Genomic DNA, 22,098 nt, shown 5'->3' with positions numbered 1-22,098 from the left:
CTCAACGGAACAAGACACCATGAATAATTGAGTCTTCTCAAGTCAAAGCGACCACTTTCCGCTCTCAGTAGATGGCGCTGCTACGCACTTGCTTAGTCGAAAGCGTGTCGAGGGAAACGGTACAAAAAGTCAAAGCCTGCATTCTCCGTCATTGCGACAGTTGTTGGCGGCTTCATTACGTTTATGGACACGCGTACTGCGGTGGCTAACCGTATTGTGAGGTCTTGAGTGCGTAGCCTTTTATTTGACTCCCGGCAGTAAACATTCCCCGTAACAGTAAACTGCGCAACACACAAAATTTATACGTATACGTTGTCAAAAAGTCTTTCACATTCTAGGTGCTCTGCACGTTTATCGCACGCTCTGTATCTAAAGCGATTGTAAGCAATTTTGTCGGGGAAGTCCCGGCAGTAAACAGGGGCGGTAAACCCGCAAAAATGATGATACATTACGAAGATGAGGACGCATAACCGAACGAATTATGGCGATGAACATAATGTGCACAAAATTCCCACACAAGTTCTCCCCCTGTGAAAGCGGCCAGCCTGGTCACTGCAGATCAAGGAGATGAGGAAGGTATGCCTTAATACCATGCAACCGAAGACTGCATGCAGCGTCCACCAGCGCTACCAAAACTAGATATTCTATGAGCGAGTAAAAATTCATGAATAATAACATAAGCGAAAAATTGTCCACATATTAACGGTTTACCGTCGATTCACTCTCGAGCGGTTAAAGCCACGCGATACCGAAAAAGTAGCCGGACGTGAGATCAAATACATACCCATAAATTTCCTTCGCTTACCATCAAATTAACTATATTCATTTAGATGGCATATTTATTACAAAATGGTGACAGTACGCGAATTACACTTGGACGGTGGCGTCCACTGCATGGCCTCGGCCAATCATGAAATGATTGAGAACAGACTGCCGTGTACTCGCCACGTGCAAAGTCTTGCAACTATTAAACACGCCAGTGCTCTAAGCACGTAGTTACGACTATTTCGGCGGGTCATAGCCTAAATGACAATATGTTAACAATTGCACTGTACAACAGTAATAGGTTCACTGACAGTAAATCTGGCGCTACAGTGTTAACGCGTGAAACAAAGCGCATGAAATGAGCGGCACTCCAGGAAAGCCGCCGATGTCCACGTGTGTTTATTAGTTGAAGATCGCCCGGGCCACCTTGTCACAGTCGGCCTCCAGGTATCTGCTGCCAAGCGTCGGTTGGGGGCCGATGCTGAGATAGACTCCTTCGCCCTTCGTGAACTGCGGCCACGTCACATTGAGCAAGGAGACCGGATCCCTGCGGAGTTTCAGCTTTCGTTCAGCTCTGACTTCAATCGGGGACATCGAAAACAGATTCGAATGCCCTCTGGCCATATATGCCGGCACGCTTTGTCTGAAAGATAAGAACTTGTTGCGTACACACACGCTGCGACTTGCCCCGGTTTTCTATGTCTTTCTCTACCGAATACCTATCCTGAATACCTTTCGTAGGCAATAAAAATAATGAAGTGCACTATTTCAGAACGCAAAGTAAAACTCAAGGAGAAATAATGTCAGTGGAAAAAAAAAGGGTGATCAAATCACGAGCGTTAGGGCTAGAAGACAGAAGAATCAGTGGCTCGGTGCGTTTTCCACATAGTTACACCAGCGTGCCTCCTGTCCATGAAATAAAATTCCTCGCACATCTTCACAGCCGAAATAAAGGTTCAGATTATTTAGCTAAGCTCTTTATGCAAAAGTGAGTGATCCTTGTTAACGATGGGCCGACGTTATATTTGCTGGCTGCCTTCATAATTATTCTGTAGCGCCAGGCATCTCAAAGTGACAAAAGATCATTATTAGATCAGCAACAAGTTAAGATGATTAACTTTCTTGCTTAGACCAGGCAGGCGGTCGGGTCCAATTGGGGTATAGAAGCCCTTCACACGCATAACCGATTGCCGCTTGGAGATTTCTAGAAAGCGACTGCTAGTAACTTCAGTGGTGTAATGAAATCGACTGATTCCGCAAGGCTAGATCGAGACAACGCCGAAGAGCATGGTTCGCAACCAGGCTCAACAGAACAAAAGCCTCCGAGGTTGAAATGCCTGCAGAGAATTCATCACAGCGTTTCGTGACTTTCCCGGCAGGGGAAATGCGCTTGTTGTCACCGGAATTCTCCCTCAAATCATGCGTCGTGCAGCTTCCTTCTAGTTAATTGCTTTGATGGCTTACCCTTTGGAAGGTTCAAGTTTCTCGGGGAACATCCATTTTTTTTCTTTTTTTGTGAAGGTAGCTGTACACGCTCCATTATTGTTATTTTTTACCGTGGTGCACGACTGAAGTGAACAGCATGAGGCTGGCAAATTTTATATTACTATATTAGTAACAAGAGGAAATGGACAAGCAACTCCAAGTACGTACAAGGAATAAACTTTGTGTGTGTGTGTGTGTGTGTGTGTGTGTGTGTGTGTGTGTGTGTGTGTGTGTGCATGCGTGCGTGCGTGCGTGCGTGTGTGTGTGACATTCTCGAAAATAGAAAATTAATAAAAGAAAATTTGGGACAAAAATAAAAAAAAGCCTATAGCTTTTCAAAATATTGTACTTTTCAAACTGGAAATGTTTTTACGATTTTAATAATAAAGTTATTTCGGGCATTTCTGAGAAAAAGGTAAGCCTTTAAAGAATTGTATTTTTTTAGTTGGAAGTGTTTTGTCTGATTCCAATAAAATTAGTTGGCGAATTTCTGGCAAGGTAAACTTTTGCAGAGAAAGGTAAGTCAAGAAGGTAAGCTTTGTAAATATTGTATTTTTTTAGTTGAAATGTGTTGGGAAGGTTTTATAAAATTAGTTGTGCCAGAATAAGCCTATAACCTTTGTTAATAATGAATTTTTCACCGCGCAAATCTCTTCACCGCGCAAATTTCACCGCGCAAATTACTTGGGAGTTCAATTCACACCTGAATGGCAGGTGTACAGCCTTTGAAAACGTTTGCAAACAGTACCAGAATTTTTTATTTTGTTTATATGAAATTGCATGCAGTCTACATTCAAGGTGTGCTTGCTTCTGAAGATATATAAAGAGCACGTCTGCGCAGAAAAATGGCAAATTATTCCTGAACGTCCTTAGCGCTGTTGCGAAGGCCGGACCGAATCCCACAGCTGACCTCCACTGTTGAGAACGACGGACCGATCCCGCCGAAGCCACCACTGTTGCGAAAGACGGCGACGCCAACACGGTGCCGAAGGCGCCACTGCTTCCGACTCCGCCGGGAAGGTCACCAGCCGTTTGGTAGCGTATGTTTCTCAGCTCGCGACTGCTTCTGCGCAGAGCTGATCAGACGAGCGGACGAGACGACGGTGAGTCAAACAAGGTTTATGTACAGCATATATACAGAGGCGTTACAATTTCGGCACTGGGGCCGACAGAGACTCGAAGAGCCGAGTTCTTCTCTCTAACACATAGTTCAGCCTTTCGCCTAAGACCGCTGACTCACACACATGTCGGCCCTCCGACATGGGGACTCCTCTCTCTAGGACTGCCGATCGCGACGCGCCGCAGGGCTTCTTTTATTTACACCGGGTCCAGCCAAAATGTCCAATCAGAAGCGCCGCTGGTCGTCAGCGCAGATTCTTCCAATGGGGTTGCCGCGCCATGCGTCAGACCACCTGACACGAGAACGCCGGCTCGCTGTCACGTGCGCCGCTGACTCAGTGCACGTGGGCGAGAGAGGCGCCGCGCGTGTTCACGCCGTCGAGGTGATCGCGCCAGGCAGACTGCGGGCTGGCCTTGACCCAGATTGCCTTTTTCAGAGGCACGGTCGTTTGACGAGGACTCGCTGGCATAACAGCGCCAAATCGGAAAAACGCAATTCACCCAGAACTCCTTCCTTCCAGCGAATGCTGAGAAAGGCCTCGGTTTTTAAAGAACAAAAAAAAAAAAAACTTGCAGGACGCTCGAGCTTTGATAAGTACACTCCAGCTTCACCTTTAGGAGTAAAACGCGACACTTTAATTGTGGCCCTTGCGCATCAGCTTCAACCGTGCTGCAAGGGGAAAAACTATTTGTGCGCGTAACAGGAGCCATTCAAAACTATCCGAGAATGCGTACAACAAGTACAGTTGTGGAGTGGCTACTACGCCATAATTATTCAACCACTGTCATAAACTACGCCGCAAACGTTCAAGTACTGTCGCTGCTCCGTGGCAGAACGCTTGCTTGCCACGCAGAGGGCCTAGGTTCAATTACCATTCGTACTGAAGTTTTTCTTTTGTTATGTATTCACATGCATTATTTCGAATTTATTTCATGAAACACTCCAATTTTTTTTTGTTCACACGCAGTCATGCCGTCGGCGACGCCGGGATTCCTGCAAAACAAATTCTGCAACACCATAACCTTGAAAGAGTATTTATATCAGCTGTATTTTTTACTTTAGTTGAAATCGCGGGCACAACGAATTTATATGGTTCAGATATATACACTTTTCAGAAATGCAGGCGTTCTTAGCCAACTTATCCGTATAAATGAATTCTAGACATTATGTAATTATTCTGTTCGTTACCTCTGCATGTACTGTTTATGCACTGTATCATTATTGTATGATGTGCAAAAAGAAGTAACATAGCAAAAAAGCGTTCTTAGCCAAGTAGATAAAGCACTCGCCTTGTGAGCGTTAGGTTGAGGGTTCAAACCCCCACGACTGAGAGGTGTTCTTTTTCTAAATAGATTGCGTCTTTTGTATTATGTGACAGCCGGACGAACAGATGGATGCGCAGTTCTTCTAAAAGAGTACAAATAAATGTGTACGGGCTTAAAAATTCCGTAACACTTCCGTTTTATACAAAGGCGCATAGAAAATACATGCAATGTACGCTAATTACTTACATAATTATCTGCACGTCTACGAAGTCCAACGACAAACCATGCCCGAACATCGTCAGGGCCGGAATGCACGCAAGAACGAGCACAGTTACCTTCCTTTAAAAACCTTCTCCATAATAATGTCCTCGGTGTTTCTGGTTTGGTGCGCTTTTTCAGTCTGTTTTCGCGCATTTCAATAAATGTCTTTCGAGCTTGAAGTCTCCCTGATGCATTCGCTTCTCCGCAATAATCGTCGAAAAGCAGCCGAAAAAGTTGCTGCCCTTATCACTCATGATAAGCCCCAACTTTTAGCTGACGTCACAGCTTGCAGCGACGAGCTAAGTATGCGTATATCTCGAGCCGAAGGTTCCCTGATACGCTTGCTTCCCCGCAATAATTGTCGAAAAGCAGTCGAAAAAGTTGAGGCCCTTATCACCCATGATAAGGCCAAACCTTTGTCTGTCGTCACAGCTTGTAGTGAAATACCTAGTATGCGTATTTCCCGAGTTGAAGGTTCCCTTACTCGTTTGCTTCTCCGCAATAATAGTAAAAAAGCAGTCGAAAAAGTTGAGGCCCTTATCACCCATGATAAGCCTAAACTTTTGTCTGACGTCACAGCTTGGAGCGATCCACCTAGTGTGCGTATTTCCCGAGCTGAAGGTTTCCCGATACGTTGGCTTCCCCGCAATAAGTGTTAAAAAACGTTGCGGCCCTTATCGCCCATGATAAGGTTCAACTTTTGTCTGACGTCACACCCATCATCCTATTCTACACGAGCTACTGCAAGGAGCAATCTGCTGCCACACCTCCGCTCGAAATAAAAAAAAAATGCTGCCCTTATCACTCATGATAAGCCCCAACTTTTAGCTGACGTCACAGCTTGCAGCGACGAGCGTACATCTCGAGTCAAAAGTTGAGCCTTATCATGGCTTCAACTTTTTCGACTGCTTTTCGACGATTGTTGCGGGGAAGCTAACGCATCAGGAACCTTCGGCTCGGGAAATACGCATACTAGGTGCATCGCTACAAGCTGTGCCATCAGACTAAATTTGAGCGTTATCATAGGTGATAAGGGCCTGAACTTTTTCGACTGCTTTTTGACATTTATTGCAGTGAAGCAAGCGGATCAGGGAAATTTCACTGTCGAAAGTTATTTATTAATATACACGAGAACTGACGAAGTGCGCGCACAAAATCAGAAAGCCTAAGATGGTGTGTATGGGTTTGGTTGATGATGGTGACTTTGCTCGTTCACACTCCCATATAGTTGCTACGCCGAGTATAATAATAATAATAATAATAATATATATATATATATATATATATATATATATATATATATATATATATATATATATATATATGCGTGTGTGTGTGCACTCGAGTATCACCACGATGTTTCCGAGAGCACAAGCACTTGTTTGCAAACACAGAGAAAACTGCGGGTCCCTTCGTCTGTCTCTCGGTCGTTGGCGATAAAGTCTATAAAGAAAACAAAACATTTATAAAACAAAAAGGCAACGCTGATGGGATTTGAACCTACGGCCTCACTATCAACAGACGAGCGTCATACTAACTAGGCTAAACAGCCGCACTTGCAGAGAGGTGAATTTATCTGAGCCAAATGAATGTGTTGTGTTGGCTATAAAAAAAAAAAGAAATGTGTGAAAGAGTACTGTTTATGAAAGCTTTTTTTTTTTTTGTCTACAAAGCAAGACATTGCCTCGCAACTTGGTGGTAAGACTAAGTTTAGGCTACACGAGAGTTCTTCGATTTGTAGTGCCAATGAATAGGTGCGTTCCCGGTACAATAAGATACTCAAGCATACTCAATTCAAATGCGTAAGCGCTCCTCTGGTGGCTCGACTATATTGAAAACATTGTGCTTGTCCGCCTGTCTGCCCCATAAAGCGCATAACCTCAAGAAAGGAAGTGAATAAACAAAAAAATAATATTACTTTTTTGTGCTACGATGGGCATCGAACATGCAACCTCCCACATGGAAACCGAGTGTCCAACCTCCTAGGCTATCTACACACGTTTACAAGGTACGTTTATATGTGAACCGTATCAATCCATTGTATCTGCGATAAAAAATATAAAAGGAGACCACTTCCTAATTTCTTCATCCTTCTGTGACGTGAAACGTGACACTATAATCAGATTAGTGTATGATGATGATGATACGTGGGGTGAAACGTCCCAAAACCACCATAAGATTATGAGAGACGCCGTAGTGGAGGGCTCCGGAAATTTCGACCTCCTGGGGTTCTTTAACGTGCACCCAAATCTGAGCACACGGGCGTACAACATTTCCGCCTCCATCGGAAATGCAGCCGCCGCAGCCGGGATGCGAACCCGCGACCTGCGGGTCAGCAGCCAAGTACCTTAGCCACTAGACCACCGCGGTGGGGCAATAAAATGAGCGTATAAGCAAAATAATTTTTTAATACGCGCGATAGGTTTCGAACCCCAGGCCTCACAATAAGACACCAAGTGTCTTATATATCAACTAAGCTGAACTCGCGCACTAGCACAAGGCGTGTATATGGGGAGCGTATGAATGTGTTGTACATGGGCAAAAAAAAAAATAAACAAAACTCACTATCTCCCTCAGATATCTTCCTTAGTCGACTCGAATGCGAAAGCTATCGTTTGCTTTTAGTCGTTTTACTCAACGTCCTACGCACCCATCCAAAACCTTTCCGCAACTAACGGGGTTTTGCAATCGCCTCCAAGATCGGAGGCATTGCAAGCTTTCCGAAACTCGTCTCGTCTCGTTGGTCTCCGTGATTGGCTCTAGCTTGACCAATCACGCCACCTTGTGATTACGTCACCATGTGACGCTCTGCCACCGTGACGCCATGATGTCATGAAAATTCGAAATACAGCCATTGTTACCGGGACTCTAACCCACGCTACCGAGCTTATCAGCACCACACTTTAGCTGCTAAGCTACCACGACTGGCTTCCACGGAGACAATTTTGCAATATTGCTTGATGGTAGAGTAAAATCGAATCTCTCTCTGGAAAGTATGATGCTGACATGAAGCACATAAACAACAGCGCCAATAACGAGGGACAAGAGAAAGAAGGAGACAGACAGCGGCAGTGCCGCTGTCTGTCTCCTTCTTTTTCTTGTCCCTCATTATTGGCGCTGTTTTTTATGTGAATCATGTCGTACCGACTCGCTCAAGCAACCACATTAGCTACTGACATGAAGCATTGCGCACATCAAGAAAACTGTCAACTTGAAACTAAGTATTTCGCCAGTGACGCCACATATTCGATGCACCTTTCATTGCGGTGTTCCAGATCCTGACGAACTTTTTAAAAACAACAAAAATGAAGCCATGCCTATGCCATGCCCATCAGTGAAGACCGCAACGCAGAGAAAATCCAGGAAATAGAATCGTTTTACATTAAACGTAAGAGAGCTTTACTGTTCGCCCCGCCACAGCCCCGTACGACGACGAAACAGACTGTGATTGGTGGTGAACCCTTACGCATCACTTGCACAATTTCTCGGAGAGATTCTGTCAGGAGTCTTTTCGTGGGTTATGTAGAACCCATTCTCTCTCCTGTTCTCAAAAATTTATTGCCCCGCGCGCTTCCCCTCTCACCTTGCTATACTCGCCAACACTTACTCGCTTTCAGAGTCGCCCCTATACAAACCCGTCAATCAGTCAGGTTCACGTTGACGTCCGCTGAATATGAGGGTCACTGAATTGCATCTCGCTCTGCAGGTCGCGGGATCAAATCCGGGCTGCGGCGGCTGCATTTCCGATGGAGGCGGAAATGTTGTAGGCCCGTGTGCTCAGATCTGGGCACACGTCAAAATTTCCGGAGCCCTCCACTACGGCGTTTCTCATAATCATATGGTAGTTTTGGGACGTTAAACCCCACAAATAAATCGATCAATGAATTGCTTCTCACTCTCGAACACTCATTAAGTGTGATTGAGGATAGGGAGAGCATGAGTATAATGCGCCCGCGGTAAAGTAGAATAGGGCTTTTTGGACTTTTCAGGCCTCAGATTCAGACCTTTTACAGCAGGTCGATGTTTGCTGTCTGTTGTAGATATGAAATACTCTTCATTATGAACCGGCACGTGCCATCTTCGTCCTCTTCTTTATCGCCTTCATTTTCTTCCTTTTCTGCTTCGCTCCCAGAGCCCATGCGTCAATTTCTTCATCGTCGGATGCAGTAATGATGAGCGAGAGTTGCTACATTTAACACATCAGTGATCCCATAAGTCCCGGTGTGCCGGCACCGTGCCAGTCCGGTTTCGCGGCTACCACTACGTCGGATAGGCTTCAGCGCGAATCTGACGTAGACAAAGAAGACACACAGACGACAGACGAGCGCTGACTTACAAGTGAGTTTATTTGCACATCAACAAGCCTTTTTTATGCACTGAAACCTGCATATATTAGCCAATACATGGAAGAGCAAGATAAAAAAAAATGACAAACACGGAACCAGAAAACCAGGCAGGTTTCGGCGCATAAAAGGCTTGTTGATGTGCAAATAAGCTCGGTTGTAAGTCAGCACTCGTATGTCTCCTGTGTGTCTTCTTTGTCTTCGTCAGATTCACGCTGAAGCCTATCCGAGCATGTACCAACTCCCCTGAGTCATAGTGCTATTACCACTACGTCATCGCCATGCTCCGGCAAGGTTGGACGATGAGGAGGAAGAGGAGGAGGGTGACGACGATTGCTTCTAGCCAAACACGCTGTACACAATAAGTGCTATGCGCAAATATACCATCAGTTCACCAGCTCGGCAGTGACCTAGCCTTGAGCGACTTAGTGCTAGCTCCACTAACTTTTTTTTAACGTGACAGCGTTAAAGAGCTCGTTTCGCAGAAATTACGGCATCGGCGTTTGTAACGAAAAAAATGAGAAAGGGGGGAAATAAAATAAAGCCTAAAAATTTCCGCGCCTGAGTGACTATACAAAAACCCTGGCCGTTTGTGTGAGAACCAGATTTTCAACCACATAGCCATGCGTCTGCTTGAAAATTCAGTGAGAAAAAAAACTTGCACAGCTTGGAAATGCAATGAAAATAACATTAATGCTTCCTGTATACAGGCTTCACGATACAACATCTAATATCGACGTAATAACGCGTGGTACAAGCGTACATCGCCATCGCGCGTCAGAACATGGGATTGTAATAACGACTTCGAGGTTTAAAGCCAGCCACTCATTACAGAAGATACACACGTTGCTGTGCCTATTCCCTTAAGACCACGTAGTGGGTGCGTAGCAAGTACGAAAAGATTTCACGAGCGTCATTGCTCGTGGTTCAAAGCACGCTACCAATTACACAAAATACAGGCATATGAGAGAGCTTCACTGACGCAAGCCAGTTTCAACTTCCTCGATTACATTGTAATCTACAATACATAAGAAAGGAGATGACAAGTACTTACAGGCCAATCACCTTGCTCTCCGTAGTATACAAGCTATCTACAAAGGTAATTGCTAACAGAGTTAAGAAAACATTAGAATTCAATCAACCAAAGAAACAAGCAGTGTTTCGAACAGGCTACTCAACAATCGACCACATTCATACTATCAATCAGGTAATAGAAAAATTCTCAGAATATAGCCAACCACTATACATAGCCTTCATTGATTACGAGAAGGCGTTTGATTCAGTAGAAATATCAGCAGTCATGCAGACACTGCGGAATAAGGGCGTCGATGAAGTATATATAAACATCCTGGAAGAAATCTTCAGGGGATCAACTGCTACTATATTGCTTCATAAAGAAAGCAACAGAATACCAATCAAGAAGGGTGTAAGGCAGGGGGACACAATCTCCCCAATGCTATTTACCGCGTGCTTACAGGAGGTTTTCAGAGGCCTAGAATGGAAACAGTTAGGTATATGAGTTGATGGAGAGTACCTTAGTAACCTGTGCTTCACCGATGACAATGCATTGCTGAGTAACTCAGGGAACGAATTCCAACTGATGATTACGGAGTTAGACAAGGAGAGCAGAAAGGTGCGTTTTACAATTAATCTGCAGAAAACGAAAGTAATGTACAACAACCTAGGAAGAAAGCAACGCTTCGAGATAGGTAATAGTGCACTTCAAGGTGTAAAGGACTATGTCTACTTAGGGCAGGTAATAACCACGGAGCTGAACCACGAGATTAAAGTAACTAGAAGGATAAGAATGGGGTGGATCCCATTTGGCAAGCACTCTCAAATTATGACAGGTAGACTGCCACTATCCCTCAAGAGGAAGGTATATAACAGCTGCATCTTGCCGGTACTTAGCTACGGAGCAGAAACCTGGAGACTTACAAAGAGGGTTCAGCTTAAATTGAGGACGACGCAGCGAGCAATGGAAAGAAAAATGGTAGGTGTAACCTTAAGAGACAAGAAGAGAGCAGATTTGATTAGGGAACAAACGGGGGTTAAGGATATCATAGTTGAAATCAAGAAGAAGAAATGGACATGGGCCGGGCATGTAGTGCGTAGACAGGATAACCACTGGTCATTAAGGGTAACTAACTGGATTCCCAGAGAAGGCAAGCGGTTTAGACGGAGACAGAAGGTTAGGTGGGCAGATGAGATTAAGAGGTTTGCGGGTATAAATTGGCAACAGCAAGCACAGGAGGACCGAGTTGACTGGCGGAACATGGAAGAGGCCTTTGTCCTGCAGTGGACGTAGTCAGGCTGATGATGATGATGATGATGACGGTGATGATGATGATGATGATGATGATGATGATGATGATGATGATGATGATGATGATGATGATGATGATGATGATGATGATGAATCTACAATCTCAACCTTTGGAGCAACATCATACGATAAAAAAAAGTATATATTTGAAGAACTCCTGGGGGACAGGACGTCACCATCGATTTAACTCTTAAAGAAAAAGCTCGAGGAGCCCCCGTTTTTTTTATACTCTAAGACTTCTTCACACAACGCTGTAATTTGCTCACACTGGCATCTTCATTCATTTGCAAATAAAAGCTAATTTCTCATTAACAGGTGCATGCACGATTGTATAAAATTCTAGTACTCATACGCCACTTTACCGCGTAGGTTACCACTACATCTGGTGGCATTCAAAATGACCTAAGCAGTCGATTTTCTATACACTAATGACGATACCATTGATGTGCCTCCACAAACTACCAACTTTCGCATAAACTATTCTCAACAAAGTTATTGAACACTTATCCAAGTCTTGGTGAACGCTTTCTTCGGCAGCGGAATCTAGCAAAAATAAAACAAAGACCGCGAAGAGCAACCAGTAATGACTTCTTCACTGCCTTCGTTTTATTTCCGCGGGCTTTTTCTTCCGAATGTAATACGGACCAACTTGAACAGCAAGGTACGTTACAGATCAATGTTTTATGCTATATACCAGCTCCTGCTCTATGCTCTGCTGCAATACCTCTGCCTATTGTGTACTTTAATCCTGTAAATACCATTGTGCAAGGTGGTGGATCCTTGGTCTTTGAAGTACATACCAGACTCCAGTGCTATTCCTGAGGCTGTGCGTATACAGCCGGAACCACTCTTGTCCAGACCAGTCGCATGGATGTGGACGCTGGTGCTGTCCACAGCTAGTGTATGCCGCATTAACTACGAATTTCCGTTCATGCTTGCATTGCAGTACAAGGACTTAGCATGTGGTGTTGTTACGTTTGGTATCGTTGGGTGCCAGTCTCCGCATATATTTGCAAAGACAAAAATGGAGGCTGAAGAGGCTAAGTGACTGCTCTAGACAAGTGTAGTTCCGAATGTACTACTCCTATTCTATGAAAATGGCGCGGGTGCCGTTGCCTTCCCGACGACAAGTAGAAGATACGTATAAAAAGGGCTTATGGCTTAGTTCACATACACGCGTGACTCACCCTTTCGCAGCGAAGCGAGCCCACATTCGGAGCATGTCTCTGCTCAGTCCCTTTTCAGCCTCGGTTGCGTTCAGGATCGGCGCGTCGAGAGCGTTTCCCAACGAAATAAAGATGTCATCGAGATGAGCTGCCCCCTCAAGACGACTGGTCGAGTACGAAGGCTTGTGCTTGAAAACGTACATAAACACCTTGGTGTTCACGCGGGCCATGTCGCGGGCAAACTGCTTCATGGGGCAGTTAATCACTATGTCGCCAATGGCGTTCGCGAAAAAAGCCTCCGGACTGTGGTCCTTGTACCTTTGGTCGTAATAGCTGACCAGTTCTTTGTATCCGTGGAAGCCTAGACCCGCGGTGACCTCCTGGAGATACCTGTAAGCTTCGACTCGGGTGAGCTTCGAGGCGTCATACCTGGAGAACGTCTCCAGAAACAGGTTGGCATAGTACGAGCCCTCATTTATCGTTGTGCCAATGATGAGGTCCTTGGGAATGGCCGTGCTTCTCAGGTCGACGCTGGCGTCATCGTGTATGTCCTCGTATTCATTCGGTATGAACATCGTCTTCCAGTTTTTCAGTCGTATGGCGAAGTCGAGCATGGTTTGAGCCGTCTTGCTGCGCAGGCAGTCGAGGACAACCTTAGATTCCCCGCGGCAGCCTAGCTTTTGTATGAGCTGATCTTGCTCCACTGCCTTCATCTTGCTGTCTTCCTTTCTGTGGCGCATGTAGGGTGACCCACTCATCATGATGACACGGTGAAAAAGCTGCGATGCTCCGCCTATGGAACTTAGCAGGCCGATTATGGCAGCTCCGACCTGATGGCCCATCACCGTGACACTGTTAATGTCACCGCCAAAAGCCGCGGCGTTGTTCTTGACCCACAGCAGCGCGGCGTGAACGTCGTGCAGGCCTTGGTTTCCTTTCAAGCCGAGAATAGACGACCGCAGGAAGCCGAACACACCCAGTCGGTAGTTCGGCACCACGACCATGGCATTTCCGAGCGCGGCCAGGTACTTGCCGCTATAGAAAGGAAACGAGTTGCTGCCGGAGTGGTAGCCGCCTCCATAGATGAACACGATGATGGGATAGGCGGGCGTGCTCCTCTCGGACTGCTTTCGTGCGGGCAGGTATATGTTGAGGTAGAGGCAGTCGTCGGTACTGTTCGTGTTGTACAAGGTCATCTTTCCGACGTTCAGAGACGGCTGCGAACAAGACTGGCTCTGGTTACGGGCGTCCAGGAGGAACGGCCAGGGTCGCTTCAGTATGGAGAGCCTCTCGAATCGGTTTTGGAGCAGCGCTGGCCGCATGAAAGGGACGCCGTAGTAGACGTGCAGCCTCCGCTCCTCGAACACCTCGTCGACGCCCTGCAGTGGCCCACAGTTTGGGTACGACACCGGGGCGTTGTATTCTTTCTCCGTCGCGAACGTAACGACGGCCGTGATGGCGATCCACACCACCGCGAAAAGGGTTCGGACAGCGAGGATGGCTGCGGGAGCATGTGGAGAGAGGACCCGTATGAAACAATGTCAGGAAAAATAGAAAAGTCAAACACGTGGAAACACCAGGGCATGGACGCACGTTTCGTGGATACTTCAAACGAAGATTGGGTACGAAGATAACCTGTGACTTTTTTCTTGATACGGCAAAATAAACTCCCTTTGTAGTGATTCACATCATGTACACCTGTTTCCGACGGTATTCATATTCGGCAAATCTGGCAAGCCAAGATGTTGTACATAACACGCGAATCATATTTACAGCTGTCGTAATGTCATGGTGAGAGTAACTTTTGTTGCTGCTATCTTACATTTTGTTATTTTATTTACAGTCGTACAACACTCGCGGCAAGAGCAAGGTTTGGAAACACCGTGACTAAAGGATACCTACTGATTTTTTTTTTGTTAACCTAGCAGTTTGTTGAATCACTCCCTCCTTTTGCTTGCGCAGTGAGCACTCCGAATAAGGCTAAACATATTGTCGCGGTACAACGCAAACAAAAGGCAGGTAGACTTTAGCACAGCTATTCTCAGCAGCCAAACAGCTAGATAACCTTATTTGTCTTTGATCAGCCAGAGCTCCACTACCTGGTGTCCACCGAATCTCCTTTTCGTCGTTTTTGTCGACCAGTACACACGCGTCATTTCCCCCCTTTTTAAAGAGAATCGCCGCGATGCTAGATCAGTGGGGCAGTTTTTTTTTCCTTTTAAAGAAATGTCTCGCGCAGTCACTACCTGGCATAAGGGTTCATGCGTACAACGTGAACTAGTTCAGGACGGTGCCGGCGAAACCTCGTACTACACGAACTGTTGGGAACGACCTCGTAAGTAGCGTCACTCAGTCGTCGCAGTACTAGGTGTGGCCCAAAGTATCTCCTTAGCAGCTTTTCGGAGAGTCCTCCTTTCCGCATGGGCGTCCAAACCCATACTCTGTCGCCTGTCTGGTAAACGACTGTTCTGCGGCGAGAATTGTAGAGGCTTGCGTCGTACTCTTGCTGCTGCTGGATTCGCAAGCATGTTAGTTGCCTTGCTTCTTCCACTTGTTCTGTAATCATCTCGGCGTCCGGGTTCACGTTGTCACATTCGTGCGCTAGCATCGCATCTAACATGGTTCGTACGTCCCGTCCGTGAATTAAGCTGAACGGGGTCATCCGGGTTATTTCTTTCTTGGCCGTGTTGTATGCAAACGTGATATATGGCAAGATTTTGTCCCAATTTTTGTGTTCGACGTCTATGTACATTGAAAGCATGTATTCAATTGTGTTGTTCAGACGCTCTGTAAGCCAGTTCGTTTGGGGGTGGTAGGCGGTGGTCTTACGATGGATTGTTCCACTCAGCATGAGGACTTGATCCAAAAGAGCTGCCGTAAATGCGGTTCATCTGTCTGTGATTACGACACTTGGTGCACCATGCCTCAGGACCACATTTTCTATGAAAAATTGTGCCACCTCTGCTGCTGTACCTCTCTGGATAGCCTTTGTTTCAACATAACGGGTAAGGTAATCAGTCGCGACAATAACCCAGCGGTTCCCGGCAGTAGAAGTGGGAAGTGGGCCCCAAATATCCATGCCAATCTGGTATAATGGCGTTCTTGGGACCTGCACGGGCTGCAGGAGGCCAGCTGGTTTAGTCGGCGGTGACTTCCGTCACTGGGAGTCGAGGCAAGTACGAACATGGTGCTTTACGGCTATAGTCAGTCTTGGCCTGTAGTAGCGTTGCCATACTCTGGCCAAAGTTCTCGTGTAACCTATAGCCTGAAGCCACCTCATTGTGGCATGCTTCGAGTACTTCGGAGCGAAGTGCTGCTGGGATGATGAGCAAACAGGCAGATACTGTCGAAGAGAAGTTTTTTTTTAATAACACTCCACCCCGTAAACAAAATGATGACAGCACTCTTACGAAAACAGTTTGTGCCTTCTGAGATCTTCCGTCCAGGCAATTAATTAGGGCAAGTAACTCGGGGTCGCAACGTTGTTGCTGCGCAATGGCGGTAGTGTCAAACAAACCGAAAAATGCTATTTCCTCCTTATCGGGCAGAGTTTCCGATTCAATGGGTGAGCGGGATAGACAGTCAGCGTCCATGTGGTGGTTCCCTGATTTGTGTACGACCGTCATGTCGTACTCCTGCAGCCTGAGACTCCAACGCGCTAATAGCCCGGTAGGATTTTTAAGATTAGTCAACCAACACAGTGAATGGTCGTCACTGATGACTTTTAAAGGACTGGGCCGTACAAATACGGGTGAAATTTTGTGACCGCACATACCACGGCGAGGCATTCTTTCTCAGTCGTGGAGTAATTACTCGGCGCGTGTTAGTGTTCGGCTTGCATAGGTGATTACTCTTTCTGTGCCTTCTTGCAGCTGCACAAGCACAGCTCCCAGACCAATATTGCTGGCATCAGTGTGTAGCATCGTTGGGGCTTTCTCATCAAAGTGGGCAAGCACTGGGGCGTCTGTAGTTGCTGGCGCAGGTTCTTAAAAGCAGCTTCCTCTTCGTTGCTCCATTGGAAGGCAGCGTATTCTCTCGTGAGGCGGGTTAACGGTGATGCGATGTGTGCAAAGTCCGCGATGAATTGCCTATAATACGCACATAGGCCGAGGAATCGTCGGACAGCTTTCTTATCAGTCAGAACTGGAAACTGTGCAACGGCTGCGATTTTTTCAGGATCAGGACGAGCCTGCGTGACTGACAACGTGGCCAAGAAACTGCAGTTCCTCGTAGCAAAATTGGCACTTTTCAGGCTTCAACGTCAAGCCCGCGGACTGTATGGCTTGTAAAACTACCTCAAGTCTTTTAAGGTGCTGGTCAAATGTTGCGGCGAAAACTATGACATTATCAAGGTAGACGAAGCAGGTTTTCCACTTCAACCAAGTAAGCACGGTATCCATGAGCCTTTAAAAGGTAGCAGGCACTGAGCATAAACCAAAAGGCAAGACTTTAAATTCATATAAGCCATCTGGTGTCACAAAAGCAGTCTTCTCGCGGTCTCTTGGGTCTACCTCGATTTGCCTATATCCACTCCTCAAGTCCATCGATGAAAAGTAACGAGCATGTCGAAGTCTGTCGAGATAGTCATCTATACGAGGAAGTGGATACACATCTCTCTTTGTCACCTGATTGAATTTACTGTAATCTACACAGAAGCGCAGGCTGCCGTTTTTTTAATGAGGACTACAGGTGACGTCCAGGGGCTTTTTGAGGGCTGAATGACGTCATCTTCTAGCATTTTGTCGACTTACTCTTTTATCACTTCGCGTTCTTTTGGAGCCACGCGATAGGGGTTTTGGTGAATTGGTCTCGCCATGTCCTCGGTAATTATCCGATGCTTGGTTAGAGGCGTGCGGCCAACTCTTGATGTTGTCGAAAAGCAGTCTTTGAATTCGGGTAGTAGCTCAAGAAGCCTCTTTCGCTCGTTCTTAGGCAAACTAGTGCTAACGTCGAGAACTGGTGTTGAATCAAGTTTTGGCGCCTCGTCGACTACTGCCAAGCAGCCTTCTGCGTCTGTGATATCATCGAAGTAAGCGACGGCCATGCCTTTTGGAAGGCGCCGGCGCTCACCGCTAAAGCTTGTCAGAAGCAAGTCCGTGCGTCCAGCGGCGACACTGACAATACCTCTTGCGACGGAAATGCCGTGTGTGAGGAGGAGCGAGCTTATTTGGTCTGCAACTCCTTCGCCGTCAAACTGGACAGCGGCTGCCACAGAAACAAGCGTGCATGATCGAGGAGGGAGAGCCACATCGTCATCAAATAGACGCAATTGGTTTGGTCGTGCCTGTGGACAATCAGGTGCGCCCGAACTGTTGCAGAACGTAGTCAAACAGTCTGGGATATTGATGACGACGCCGTACTCTCGTAAGAAGTCCATACCAATAATTAGATCATTGCAGCATGCGGCGACAACGACGAACGACGCAACGAAAGAAGAACCTCCTATGTCAATTCTCGCTGTGCATCTTCCAGAGGGCGTCAATAACTGACCACCTGCAGTCCATATTTGAGGGCCTGTCCACGGCGTCTTCACTTTCTTGAGGCGGACGGCGAGGTCCTGACTGATAATGGAAAAGTCGGCACCGGTGTCGACTAAGGCTGTTATTTTCTGGCCGTCAAGAAAAACACTAAGGTCGGCGGTCACAATGTCGTCGCTCTCACGTCTTGTCGGCTTTACAGTGCCGTGTAATGGGGGTTTTTCATCATCATCTTCATGGCCTGCAACCTTACCCCCGTAGGTCGCCGCCCTCAGTTTCCCCGGCGCGGGCTGAGTGACCTTCTTTCGTTAAGGTCCGCGGAGGTACGTCGGTGTGACGAAGGTAAATGCGCGGAAGAAGGAGAGCGGGATCGACGTCCCAAACCTGGCTGGCGAGTAGGTATTGCCTCCTCGTCAGAAGTATGGTAGTCGTAAAAGTGAAAACGGGCTGCTTGGAAAGAGGCATCCTCCCAGCGTGTTATGTATTCTTTGTTCGCATGCCGATCGTCAGACCATGTCCGAAGAGGGCGGAACGAATCACTGCCGTGCCAGCAATGACGGGCAATATTACCTGCACCTCCGCAGTTAAAAAATAGTGGACGTCAATCAATTGTGCGCCATGCGTCTGTTCTTCAGAGCGGTGGGCGTCTGAGCCTCCCATCTTGCGACGATGTCCATGGTGCTGCTGTGGACGACTGGTGATACGTCGGTTGGCTTGGCGGTCGGCTCAGAGTCCGCTTTTGCGGTGGTGACCAAGGGGTCGTTGGCACTGGGCGGTATGACGGCGATATAGCAGATGGTGAACGTCAGAGAGCGTCGGCGTAGCTGATGGGACGGTGCTCGTCATCAGGACCCGCGGTAGAAAATGCGTGGTGGATTTCGTCGCGTACCAGTTCAGTGCCGGACGCAACGGGAGTTTGAGGAACCGGAGTCCGGAATTTCTGTAGTTTTTCGCCAACTATCTCCCTAATGAAGTCTCGCAGCTAGGGAGCCTTGATTATCATGTATGGCGGCAGCATTGATTGGGGCGCTGCTAGACATTCGATCATACTGCCTGCATCGTTGATGGAGGGCCCGCTCAATAACCATAACCTCCTTGATAAAGTCAACTACGGTACTTGGAGGGTGGCGCAGTAGCCCGGCGAAAAGTCGCTCTTATTTAACACCGCGCATGAGGTAGTTCAACTTCCTATCTTCACTCATGTTCGGGCCAGCTCGACGAATAAGATGAGTCATATCTTCAGCGAACATAGCAACGCTTTCATTGGGTTTTCGAACCCGTAGTTCCAACAGCTGCTGTGCACGGTCCCGTATATCGACATTGGCGAACGTGTCGACAAGCTGTAGAAAACACCGATTCGTCGCTTCTTTACCACTACAGACTGGATCGACAGGTGTACGCTCCATCCCATTCAAAACTAACCAAATAAGAAAGCGTGATCATCAGACACCAGCAAAGCAGCACGTGCATACATGAAACATTTATGCACCGCCTCTACCCAACAACACATGGCTACATGTGCCCGCTCTTCAGCGTACCGGGCACTCTAGTACACTTGCTCCTGGAATGGCAGTGCCATGCAAACCACAACATGCAACAGGAGCGGGGCCAAGCACCAAGAACTAACGATGACCACCTAATCGAAACGTGGGACGCCAAGCTCGTACTCGACGACATGAATGACCAGCGACAGCTCGGTGCCAGGGCCAATAGGGCAGTCGAAGCCATAGGGTTCCTGAACTAAAGAACCTCCTACCTCAGGGTGATACCGGGAATCGCTCAGAACAGTGTTTCGAAATGAACGTTTATTTCTCTTTCTACAGAAAACATTCCCAAGTATTTTCTTGATATAGTTCATATTTTCATGGAGGACATATAGAGTGTCGCGTAGTTGCGTCGGCTTTAGCTCATTTGACGGGTTGTAAGCAGCTGTATCATGCATTGCTATTAAATACACCCAAGCCTAGAGTGAGCAATGAAAACCTTTGCCACACGAACAAAGCTCCACCTGCTTATGGCCATTGCATGGAATAAAAGGCGCAGCAGTAAGTATCGCATTCACGTTACCCGTTGCATTGTGGAGCGGTAGCACCTGTTCTAGAGATCGTAGCTCCTTCGGGCCAGAATCTGTTGTAACGACTATAGCTTCTTCAAGCGAGGTGTGACGGGTAGCCCTCATTGGTCTTTGACTAAAGTATCTTCAGCTGACTCTACCTTAGTGTCAAGCAAAGTGACTTGCGCCGCAAAAAGTATACTCTGTGCTCAATTGACGGAATACTTGCGGTACGTAGTAAAATGTTTAAATATTCTAAAGATACGCGCGTTCCGGGGGACTTCGCATAGGGAAAGGTGTATCTGCTTTGTTGCATAGTAGGTTTCTTGCTTACGAACAAGGAAGTCAATTAGAAATTTAAAGGAATACAGAGACAATAAGTTAGACGGAAGAATTATTCTTGAAAATCTATAGAGTGATTTATTTCACCCTCAGTGATGTATTGACAAAATTAAGGAGTAGAGGAAGCGTAAAGCGTGGTTACACAAGCACTCGCCGTAACCTATTTCCAGCAAACACGTCAGAAGCGCGGTAACTGCCACTGCGGTTTCTCTCGGTATTGACGACTTTCTGAAGAGGATGCCGTGGCGATAAGTTTCTTACCCCTTTCACTGAACTTTGAACCAGACAGATGACTACACGCTGTGAATATGCTGAAGCCTGGAAGCTTTGAAAATACTTTGCCCACATGTCGCGGTCAGCGTGATGTACACCAAACACAGGGAGGCAAGCAACAAACGCTCTGTTCGAACAGCGTGTGGCCATGGGATCATGTAGCCTTTTTATTCCCTTTTCTCTCCTCACACTTCATTTTGTTTGTTTCATTCGTGGTTGGTCAATGATGCTTGTCGACAACGTTATTGCACCTTCTCACTAGCGGATGTATTGCGCTCTCAACTTAAGGCCTCTCTTGTAGGCTATGGTATAAACAATTACAACGTGCTACCAGTAGCTCAGGCACCCTCACGTATTTGTTTGCCTTTCATCGCGTCAAGTATATTATAGGGTGTGTCTATTGTCCCGGCAACCGGGATAATTGATAAAAAAAATTTCTCCCGGCAGTCACCTCCCATTGGCTCTAATAAGTCACGTGACTAACTGCCAGGATAAATTTTTTGTATGATTCTCCCGGCAACCGGTAGAACTTAACCTAACCTATTCAACATAACCTAATGTAACCTAACCTAACCCATCGCACGCTGGCCCACGTCTGTCCAGTCTGTCTCGCAGCCTAACCTAACCTAATCTAACTCACGCTAGGCTACGTATGCCCAGTCTGTCCCGCAGCAGCCAGTTTTTTTTTCTCTTCTCGCCACGGCACTTAGTCACGTGACACATGAGAGCCAATGGAAGGCGACTGCCGGGAGAAATTTTTTTGAACAATCATCTCGGTTGCTGGGAGAATTGACACTGCGTCTATTATATGCTGCATTTACGATGGGTCAACCTTAAAACTATATCGGAGTTTTCGCGACTCTACTCCAGGTGAACGAAGCAATGCCTAAGTGCTCGCAGCTTGAGAAAAAAGCAGCTACTGTAAGCCTTAATATGACGCTCTGCCAGCTATGCCGAAGAGTATAAACGCTGGGCCTTCCAGAAAAGTGGTGGATCGAAAAGCTACGCCGAGACTAACTTACAGAAATCGGGGCTCTCCTCGACGGTCCTCTCATCGTCCACGGTTCTCCTCTCCTGAGGCATCGCTGGAACCGGAGGCATCGTTCTCGACGCACTGCTTGACGTCTTCTCAGCTCGCAACACGCGCGACGAACGCGAGCGCGTGAATCGTTCTCAGATTGATTGCTACGGTGATGGTGATAGCTTACCATGCCATGCCGTT

At 46.9% G+C, this 22,098-nt stretch overlaps 1 protein-coding gene across 1 annotated transcript; it reads right to left on the bottom strand.

Annotated features, from left to right (window-relative positions):
* Window positions 1-821: 821 nt before the first annotated feature.
* On the bottom strand, window positions 822-21,977 carry LOC119172690 (acetylcholinesterase). The gene is made up of 3 exons (XM_037423839.2): window positions 21,899-21,977; window positions 12,753-14,232; window positions 822-1,312 (listed from the first exon to the last, which is right to left on the bottom strand). The coding sequence occupies exons 1-3, from the start codon at window positions 21,975-21,977 to the stop codon at window positions 1,168-1,170; spliced, it is 1,704 nt and encodes a 567-aa protein (XP_037279736.2). The 3' UTR covers window positions 822-1,167.
* Between the last annotated feature and the right edge of the window lie 121 nt (window positions 21,978-22,098).

The sequence above is a fragment of the Rhipicephalus microplus genome, chromosome 4 (assembly GCF_043290135.1).
Source record: "Rhipicephalus microplus isolate Deutch F79 chromosome 4, USDA_Rmic, whole genome shotgun sequence".
NCBI classification, from domain to species: Eukaryota; Metazoa; Arthropoda; class Arachnida; order Ixodida; family Ixodidae; genus Rhipicephalus; species Rhipicephalus microplus.
Note: the sequence above shows the minus strand (reverse complement) of the source record. Positions and strands in the feature narration are given on the sequence as shown.

Coding starts and splice junctions, on each gene's coding strand:
- LOC119172690 (XM_037423839.2), bottom strand. CDS start 21,977: ATGCCTCCGGTTCCAGCGATGCCTCAGGAGAGGAGAACCGTGGACGAT. Junction 14,233..21,898: donor CGAGGAGAGCCCCGATTTCT/GTAAGTTAGTCT, acceptor ATGCTCCCGCAG/CCATCCTCGCTGTCCGAACC. Junction 1,313..12,752: donor GCTCGCTTCGCTGCGAAAGG/GTGAGTCACGCG, acceptor GAAACTCCGCAG/GGATCCGGTCTCCTTGCTCA.